The 11,132-nt window shown below is 35.9% G+C and overlaps 1 protein-coding gene across 1 annotated transcript in view; it reads right to left on the reverse strand.

The window, feature by feature from the left end:
• Nucleotides 1-4,089: 4,089 nt before the first annotated feature.
• Nucleotides 4,090-11,132, reverse strand: part of LOC149908855 (contactin-3-like) — a 53,440-nt gene continuing 46,397 nt past the window's right edge. The window contains exon 12 of the mRNA XM_090120428.1: nt 4,090-8,123. Coding sequence (XP_089976554.1) covers nt 7,954-8,123 — 170 coding nt within the window. The 3' untranslated portion in view covers nt 4,090-7,953. The remainder of the gene's footprint in view (nt 8,124-11,132) is intronic.

Raw genomic sequence — 11,132 nt, forward strand, 5'->3', positions numbered from 1 at the left:
GGTTGCCTTTACTTTGTTACGTAAGGATTGTAAAGTATTTAAATACCACAACGTCGTTATATTACGATGTTTCATTTCAGAAATGTATAAAGTCTAGTTTGTGTCATGCTGTAGTTGGTTCATACAGACATAGTAGTTCATTCAAAATAATTAGAAGTATTATTCTTCTACCAACTCTACAAGAGGCAAATAGAGTCATACTTTTTAAAATAACTGAATCAACTATCAGCTGATAATTCGTTTGAACCCTATGTTATCAAATGCATAAAGACAAGCCGAGGTTACACGTGTAAGCTGTCAAGTGTATGTATCACAAATGTATTGTATAGTGCCACAAACTTATCTGACCCGGTGACAGGTGTCACTGATGTCGCTTTCTTTTATATAAACAAAATATTCCGTATGAAAAGTCTGTGAAAATGTGACATTTCAAAATGGCGGCACGTAGTTCCAGTTTTTGCCACCGGGTCAGATAAGTTTGTGGCACTGTACAGGCTACGACGGAGCATGTAAAAGTTGGCTCGTTTTTGACAGTGATACAGTAGCTCTATCTACGTATACGTGTAATCAAAATATATAGTAAAGGTTGTATACGTAGTATACAGGGTGTCCCAAAAAGTAGTGATATACGGAAGCTGGGAGGTAGAAGACCTAGAGGGCTATCCGAATCACCCCCATGTATGTTATGCGATTTTTCGTATTTTCGGAGTTATGACGTTTTTTTTCAATTTTTCACCTATCGCCGAGTACGATGAGATTTTCACTCATGGTGACGTCAATTATTGCGGTAGATGCTTGATTTTTTTTGTGTGCTAAGCTACAAGATAGGCCAATTCAGTATGGTAACTTTTACTATCGTTAGATCTTTGAATGGAATAAAAAAAAGAATTAAATGCCAAGAAAGATAAAATTACCCAGTATGTTCACCACTTCAAGGGCCCGTAAAAAAATAAAATCACATAAAAAAAGTTTTCTTTTTGGCTTTTAAAAACTTGCTCTATCTATCAGGTAGCTACCCTGAAAATTTCATTTTATTATTCAGAAGGCTTCGATCGAAAAATTGAAATCTAAATTTGGTACGTGCAAAAATTGAATTAACATTATGATTAATAAAAACAAATTAAAACCAATAACAAGGTGTTCAATTACCAGAAATTTTTAAAATAACCCCGCTGTTGCTCAATGCAAGTGCGACATCACCGTAAAAAGTTGTCTTTTAAATGTCTGAATGCCCTTTTATCATTTTTAATGGTTTCTTCTGCTACTATGAATTTCCGGGTAATTTCGTCCAAATTGTGGCAGTCTCTCGTCTTTGTAGTATCCCCACGGAAAAAAATCAATAGGGTTTATGTCCGAGGACCGTGGAGGCCAGGCTAAAGGGCAAAGATACCCTGAAAGATGGATTGGTTGTTGCAGCCTGCGCATGCGCCGGTGACTCCTGCCTTAAAGCCTGGCCTCCATGGTCCCTCGACCTAAACCCCATTGATTTGTTTCAATGGGGATACTAAAAAGACCTCGGCTACTTGAGAGAATGCCACAATTTGGACGAAATAACCCGGAAATTCAGAAGAAACCATTAAAAATGATAATAGGGCATTCAGCATTTAAAAGACAACTTTTTACGGTGATGTCGCACTTGCATTGAGCAACAGCGGGGTTATTTAAAAAAAATTCTGGTAATTAAACACCTATTTATTGGTTTTAATTTGTTTTTATTAATCATAATGTTAATTCAACTTTTGCACGTACCAAATTTAGATTTCAATTTTTCGATCGAAGCCTTCTGAATAATAAAATGAAATTTTTAGGGTAGCTACCTGATAGATAGAGCAAGTTTTTAAAAGCCAAATGGAAAACTTTTTTTATGTGATTTTATTTTTTTATGGGCCCTTGAAGTTGTGAACATACTGGGTAATTTTATCTTTCTTGGCATTTAATTCTTTTTTTTTATTCCATTCGAAGATCTAACGATAATAAATGTTACCATACTGAATTGTCCTATCTTTCAGCTTAGCACACAAAAAAAATCAAGCATCTACCGCAATAATTGACGTCACCATCAGTGAAAATTAGGGCATGCAGAACCGAGTCCGGTTCCAAGTTTTTGAAACCCGGTTCCAAATCGAGCTCAGAACCGGGTAGAACCGGGTTACCCGGTTCTTTTATAATACCTCGGAAAAAAATACGAAATTAAACAAAAGTAACTGTAAAAGTACCTGATGGGCCTTTTATTTTACGCGGCTTGTGTCTTATTTTATCAAATTAACAAAGAAACAAAATTCAATACTTCTCTTTATTTATCAGTCTTATAAAAGTACCTTGTTATCATAATATCACATATAAACTTTAACCTCATTCATTAACTGCAAACTGTAAAGCAAAAAACCGGCCAAGTGCGAGTCGGACTCGCGCTCCGAGGGCTCCGAACAAACCTATTTTTTATAATGTTGTAACTTTAAATTCCCCTGTGTGTGTCTCTCCATATTCCCCGGTCCTGAGCGGTCTCTTGCCAATTATTATAGGCTCGTTGCACGCGCAGGTCCACCTCTACACGATCGCGCCAGCGATACTTAGGTCGTCCAACTGGCGGTCGGCCCAGGGGTAGCCCCAAGTATGCCCTCTTCAGTCCTCGTTCCTCACCCATCCGAGCCAACGAAGCCGTTGTGCTTTTATTTCTCCAAGTATATTTGGCTCGGCCTAAAGTTTTTCTAGTTCGGCATTTGTTCGGACTCTCCAGCTATCATCCTCTCGTCTGATGGGACCAAAGATCTTGCGAAGAAGCCTTCTTTCGGTGACTAAGAGCTCGCGTTCTTCATTATGGGTCAGGGTCCAGGCTTCACACCCATACATAAGTATTGGTCTTATGACCGTTTTGTATATACGCAATTTGATGTTTTTGCTCAGAAGCCTGGACGCGAGCACCTTATGCAAGGCTGCACCACATTTCAGGGTATTTTGGATACGGATATTAATTTCTTCCTCCCTGGAATGTGAGTCAGTTATAGTGCAACCCAGATAATATCTAAAAATAGCAACTCTTTTATAGGTAGTATCTCCAGCCTGTAGGTCTTGGCGTTGAGCTCGTGTATCTCTATACCGTTTCATGTGGAGATATTCCATTTTGTTGGCATTGATTTTTAGTCCAACCTTTTCCGCTTCTTCTTTCACGATACTCGCAGCTTCACCTAACAATGCAATGCAGCATACCCAATCACCTTATGCCTTGACTTGAGTATTCGATATAAATTTCAGCTTGATACCAATAACAAAAACATGACTGGATCTTTATATGAAACAGTAAAATCAACAGCTTTTCAAATTCACGACAAATCTAATAAATATATTTCAGTACCCTAATTTTTGTCATTTTCGAAGCCTAATTTTTTTTTGGTAATACACCCGTAGGAAACTTATAGCATCTAAGGTTAGACACAACCAATCAGAGCCACGCTTGAGGCGTGACACGAAAATTCGCGATGCACGTAAGTGACGACGTTGACGTTGACGTTGCCGTTGACGTTGACGTTGCCAGATAGAATAAATTTGTTAAAATAATGCAGCAAAATATAAATATTACTTTATATTTTAATATTTTGGTCGGAACCGGGAGAACCGGGTTTCATACTATTCAGACCCGGTTCTCAAGATCTTCAAAAAACCCGGGTTTACCCGGGTTTTTCGGAACCGGGTAAACCCGGGTGCATGCCCTAGTGAAAATCTCATCGTACTCGGCGATAGGTGACAAAATTGAAAAAAAACGTCATAACTCCGAAAATACGAAAAATCGCATTACATACATGGGGGTGATTCGGATAGCCCTCTAGGTCCTCTACCTCCCAGCTTCCGTTCATCACTACTTTTTGGGACACCCTGTATTATTATTAGTCTGTGGTAAAGGTATTTATTGTTCGAAAGCAAAAATTTATTCTATTTTCCTTTCTCAGTTATTGAATTTTTCCAGTGTGTAATGGATTTTTGGTATTCCTAATAGATCACAAATGAAACATTTTTTCTGAAAAGGGTACGTAAAAATCAATCATATAGTGTAGAAAAAAAGTAGAGCGATATTTTGAAATAATAAAACAACAATCATAGTGAAAACCATTTATTTTCACGAACATTAATACATCAATATTTACAATAGATTCCACAAATTCATTGTTATAATACAACAAATAAAACTAATCGTAGAATCCTACGATGTCAGCACTTAAAACTAAAATATGGCGCGTTTTCGTTATTAATTAACGTTTGGCGTTTAAGTACAGTACATAGATAAAAAATATACAAGTTTAAATGTACAATACTTATCAACTAAATAAAGGATAAAGCTTAGTATAATGTATAATATAAGAGATTACTAGATTACTCGTTGTGATTGCAGTCGGTGTGATAAAATTAAGTAGATAGATGATGGAAGTAGAAACTGTTTGTACACAAAAAGCAATTAGTACCTACATTATGGATTGCTGCTACTATAGTAATGTCACTATAAAGAATTACAAAACCCAAAACTGTTCTTATAATATTTAAGATAAACAAAAAAGAAAGCAGGGCTATGATGTGTACAATAGTTTCAAAAATAAAGAAAGCACACAAGATCCATTTGATATCCTTCGAAATAACATGAATAAACAATAGTAATCGGAAGATATAAGCGGTTCTTGATATTTTAGTAATAAGCGATCATAAAAAGGTATTATCTAAAATGTATTTATAAAATGTAACTATGAAAATGCTTACTGAACTAAAACATAAAATTTAAGTACCGTACAGGCAGCCCAATTGATTTAATAATATTACATCTAAAATCGTTGATTTGTGTCTGAGATCTTTTAAGGGTCGATTGTTTCAAAATGTAATTGAAATCGAGAGTTACACAAAACAAAAGTATCGCAATATCCATTACTTTCGGGCATTGTGTATAAATGAAACAAAAATAATGGAAAACAATACTAATATGTTATGAAATGGTTATAACTCCGTAACATTGCAATCAAAACTATAGACTGCACATTTCAAATACATTTTTGAATCAACGTTATGCATGAAACACTAAAAAAATATATATGTAAAGCATAATTTAATACGAATAGCATTCAGAATTTTTCCTATTTAATTAAAGGTGGGCCCATTTCGTGATTTAACACTAATATAACTAAAATTGAACGCAGCATTTATGGAACAGTTTGGAAAATTACTCCTATATATTAATCAATATTTATAATAATAATAAGTACCAAAATTTGTAAATTAAAATAATAAAATAGAAAAATATAGCTAATAAAAAATCAGTACATTATTTTTTCTAAATAAATCTAAATTATATTTTACAAATGCGCAGTCCGTATGGACAATGGACCATAAAGCTTGATTATAGCATTCGAATAAAGAAAACAAAAAGAAGTACATAAGATTTTGCTATTAAAGGTCAATATCGACTAGCGAAAATTAGTGGATCAAAGTAGTTCATTCTAAGAATCAGCATTTTTAGATATTCCTATTTTATTAGAATCAATGACAATGCGCTTTATCCGTCTCAATGCAGCAGACACGCTGAATGTTTCGTTCATTTATAGAATAATGGCACCGAAGTTCGTAAGAGTATTTTTGATTCGCACAGGACGGTGTTTACCTATAATTAAGCCCTCATTGATCTAAAACTTTATATTACAATACTAATGTTTAACAATCAAGCATACTTATCATTTAGTGTGATATCACGTCCCCATTAAATCGAGGCTGAAGAATTCAGAACATTCAGCATTCTAAATGTTACATCTAGTATATTCCTTATGTAGACGTAAAGTCTATTTTAGACATTTTAAATACAATCATGGATATAGGATACTATTTCATGAAATTATCTATATTTAAGACAATACTCATGTCCCCGTAACTATTGGATTTGCTTACGGGTGGTTGAATTTTTCATATGATATGTAAAATGCAAACCCCGTAATATTGCGAATTGTGTCCGCACTATGAAATCGAACGTGTAATAAAAGCACACGATTTTAAACGGTACTGTTTTTACGCATCTTATCAATAACGAGCCAAAAGATTGGCAGAGACAAGTCCTTAGAAGTAAGCTCATTATTTTTGCCTGCGTATCGGCAAACCTGAGCCTTTTGTTCAGTACTCTTGGAATGAGGGCATGGAAAAGAAACGCAGTTGTATTGAACCCAGGGTCTTTATAGTGCAACGTAGATTTTCTGGAATTTCCCGTTAGAGCAACCAGTCTTTCAACATTATAAATATTAAAATACTTTAAGCTCTAGTTAGGTACGTAGATAATTTTTAAAGCACTTTGTAATGTGAAAGCTGCACTCAAATGTAACGATCTTATATCGGTTTTATGTATATTACAAATATTGCCACAATTATGAATTTTGATTTAACACCGGATTATTAGATTATATTCTATTAACAAATTTTAGTATTACTATTGTTGTGAGGAGTGCACACGCTTGAGCTTCCCTCAACTCAACGAGCGAATAATACCGATTTGCCTGATAATTAATCGAAGCTTTGGAATCCAATATGTTGAAATCAATTTGCCACAAGGGGAATTAAGTAAAGAGCATTAAGATACCCTCATGTAAATCCGGAATGAAAACAAAAACATCTAGTTAGTGTGGAAATGATATCATCTTAAAACATCAAGGGTACGCAAATATGACTCGATAAAAGGGAATATTTTGTACTGTAATTTAATTTTATCCAAATAAAGTTAAAGCAAAATTACATAAGATTATTCTAATGCGCCAAGATCTCGGAGTAATTTGGAGAAAGAAACTCGTCTAAAATTAAACAAAGGCATTGCATTGTCGCAGCCGGCTTAGCTCATATCTCAGGCACAACGTAAATTATTGAGTACAGGATGCTATTCTACCCTGTAATTAGAATTCTCTTTGCATCGTCATTTAGACATTACAATCACGAGCAAACATTATAATAATAACGAGACGTCTTGTTCAAGCCGTGTCTTACTTGATTAGTGCACTTTGAGATGTCTGTAGTGTACCTTAAATATGTGTATTGCGCACCGCACGCCACGTCTTAATTTAATTGATTCCCTGAATTAAGATCTGCGTTGATATTTCTCGCTAACTTTATGATATAATATAATATAATTATAATCTAAAACATCAATTGTAACCATAGATACAAATTAATTGACGGTGAATGAGCGTCACAACCAACTTCCGTAAAATTTTAATTATACATATACTTTATCATACATTTCGGAAATTATAATTCCGGGAAAATTTTAAAATTTAACTGTAAAATGTATGTGTAAAATGTATTTTATTAATTTAACAATTGAGTGGTGGCTACGTAATCTTACCATTTTCAAACTTCACAGTGGCTACATGTAATACTCGTACCGAAAACGGATACTTCGTCAATTTCGGATTTATTAAATGTTATTTTGTTAAACTAGGTTGGGAAAAGTAAACATTCCATTCGAAAGTTTAACTAAATATTAAGTAAATATTATTAAAAAGTACTCTTCAAACCGAGTGATTCGTTAGTTGCGAGGAGCCGAGGGTTACTGAATATTTTAAATAATTCGGATCGTAATATAACACAAAAGTGCGGCACGGGTTTTATTTCTCGCAGGAATCTAGAAGAATGTCCGAGTTCATTCCGACGGCTCCTCGGGAGCTAACGTAAAGAACGTTGATTTGTTTTTTTATAAAAGATTATTCTCAACAAAAGCTAGAAATAGATTTAAAAATGTTGAAAATTGAATACAATAAAAAGTACCCTAATTTCACAATTGCAGCGCATATAATTTGACGTGATATAACATAAGATAATTAGAAGTAAATCATAAAGTGGACGTAAAATCCAACTATTTCAGAGTATACAAAAAAAGAACTGAGACATCGAATGAAATAAGCATACAAGATATTTTCTGTAGAACCAAAGGTACATCGCTCACGCTCAGACGATGATCTCCCGTATGACCCTCCTAGCGCGGGAGTTGGGTGTGGAATACCCGGACTCGAGCGACTCGTCGTAGCTGAGCGACAGGTGCGGCGGTTTGTCCTCCGTCGGGCCTTCCTCGCCGCCGTACGTCTCGGGCAGACCACTCACCTCGTGGTATGGAGACTCTGCAAGTAAACACCTGGGTTATACTGGAAATCTATAATCTATAATATTATAGGGGCGAAAGTTTGTAAGGATGTATGGATGTATGGATGTTTGTTACTCTTTCACGTAAAAACTACTGAACCGATTACAATGAAATTTAGCACACATATAGAGGGTAACTTGGATTAACACATAGGATAGTTTTTATCCCGGAAATCCCACGGGAACGGGAACTATGCGGATTTTCCTTTGCAAACGCGGGCGAAGCCGCGGGCGGAAATCTAGTAATCTATAATAATACATATTATAAAGCTGAAGAGTTTGTTTGTTTGTTTGTTTGAACGCGCTAATCTCGGGAACTACTGGTCCAATTTGAAAAATTCTTTCGGTGTTAGATAGCCCATTTATCGAGGAAGGTTATAGGCTATATATCATCACGCTACGACCAACAGGGGTGGAGCCACGGGGGTGAAACCGCGCGAAGCAGCTAGTCTATATATATAAAACTCAATTGATATAGTGATCTATCAACGCACAGCCCAAACCACTGGACGTATCGGGCTGAAATTTGGCATGCAGGTAGATGTTAGGACGAAGGCATCCGCTAAGAAAGGATTTCCCGAAATTCTTGCGGGAACGGGGAAAAACGGGGATGCACGGACAAAGTCGTGGGCGGAAGCTAGTTGGTGCTAAGCTCGTAATAGTAGCTAGTAGTTTAGTCTTTCCCTGACAACGTGGACATTATGTTTTATTGGAATTTTATTCGCTATGTGGAGGCAAATTTATGTTTTTTTTTCTATGAGTTATAATAATGAAAACGTCTTTACTTGGATAGTTTTAGTTAAGACTATAAATTTGAAATAGGTGACTGGTTTTCATAGATATAATAGTAAATTATAGGCTTGATCTTTTAAGATTATACATTCTTGTTGTTGAAATTGATATTTTTGGTTAAGGCATTCAAATGCTTTATAAATATAAATTTATAAAGAATAGAAAAAATTCGATCACGAGGCGGGACTCGAACCCGCATCCTTTCGCGCCATTCCGGGGCGGATGCCTGACCAATTCAGCCACTCGTGACCCGCCAGAGCAATCGAATTTATTCTATTCTTTCAGTTTTATGTGTCAAAGGGACACACCGCGCGCCATCTATTGAGGTGATAAACAACCATCTCAACCAACACGAAACACTTTTACAGTGAATACAATATTGTAACGATGGAACACGACCTTTTTTGTTGAAATTGATATTTTTGGTTAAGGCATTCAAATGCTTTATAAATATAAATTTATAAAGAATAGAAAAAATTCGATCACGAGGCGGGACTCGAACCCGCATCCTTTCGCGCCATTCCGGGGCGGATGCCATTGAATGCCTTAACCAAAAATATCAATTTCAACAAAAAAGGTCGTGTTCCATCGTTACAATATTGTATTCACTGTAAAAGTGTTTCGTGTTGGTTGAGATGGTTGTTTATCACCTCAATAGATGGCGCGCGGTGTGTCCCTTTGACACATAAAACTGAAAGAATAGAATAAATTCGATTGCTCTGGCGGGTCACGAGTGGCTGAATTGGTCAGGCATCCGCCCCGGAATGGCGCGAAAGGATGCGGGTTCGAGTCCCGCCTCGTGATCGAATTTTTTCTATTCTTTATAAATTTACATTCTTGTTGTTGTTTTATAAATTGTTACGTTGATTAAGATATTAAAAGTATTTTCTATGTTAATAAGAAATTGATGAATGACTGTTTGCACTTAAGGTGCGGTTCAGAGTGGTCTTGTTGATGAATGGTAGAAAAAGAGGGTTCAGAAATGTTATCATTTTTTGGGACACAAAATCGTATCAAACTTAATTGATACGAAAGTATTGTTACCATGTTTCGTATAGAATAAAAGCCATTCATACCATTTGTAGCAATTATAATGAATTCATACCCGTCTGGAATGTCAAACATCAAACTAATTATTGCGCTACGGGCCGCGTTTGTCGCATGTGTTCATTTCGCTTCCTACATACCGTTACAATAGTGGACTCGAAAGAGTCGCTTGGAAATTAAAAGTTTAAAGTACATTTAACTGCTAGGACTGTAGGAACCACAACTCTCGTGCTTCGAATAACTTCACTCAGCGCAATTTAAATTAGTAGAATGAATAATGATGGAGGAATACGTCGGGGATAACAGTTAATATGGAAAAACTTAGCCGTACGAGAAAAAATTTCAGCATCGACAAATATTCGTTATTGCGCTGATCAGAGGCGGCTCGTGACAAAATTTTATGGGTGTTCACTTGAAATAAAACACTGAAAATACATGGTGTAAAGCAGTACATTTATCAAAAAAATTACTTATAAAGGAAATACCTACATACGTCTTTCTTTTTGGTGTGCAAAAATATCTATAACTTAAAGCGACAAGACATTCGTAAATATCTGTTGTTGCTTTCATCACAACCACACAACCACGGTTTTTTTTACATATTGTTCAGATTTAAACACACGCGTATATGTTTTCGTTTTTGTCGTACATTTTTGCGTAAGATCAAGTTCAGGCCGTGGCGGTCCCTTAGCTTTACATTCAAGCCGAATTTGTTACGTTTTATCACACTTTTTAATGAACGCCACATTATAATTATTGTTCATTTTAACACTCACAAGTAATACTGATAAGTACAGGCTATTTCAACACGTATTTTATAATTTTAATTAGAAAATTGCATGAATCGCGCGCGTGCATTGAAGTTGACTCGAGAGTCGAGTGTTTGTTTATATTATAGACGTAGCAACTGGCAACGTCGCAATCGCTGTCCTGCCGGGCGGTAAAAACGAACCGGCAACGTTTGCGGGTGCGGCGCACCGAATTTTGCTACTTTTCCATAGAAAATCTTTTGTTTCACGCGCAGGGCTCTGGCAAAACCATCTCTTTCACTCCTATTGGATTTCGTATTAGGAAATGTACTAAATCTTTTTTCATTGGAGCGCAATCGTGAGCGCACCGCTTCGCGCGTTACATAATACAGTAGGTAT

This window comes from Colias eurytheme, chromosome 4 (genome assembly GCF_061535395.1).
Source record: "Colias eurytheme isolate Ceu_HAF_F1 chromosome 4, ilColEury1 Martin Lab GWU primary, whole genome shotgun sequence".
Lineage (NCBI taxonomy): Eukaryota > Metazoa > Arthropoda > Insecta > Lepidoptera > Pieridae > Colias > Colias eurytheme.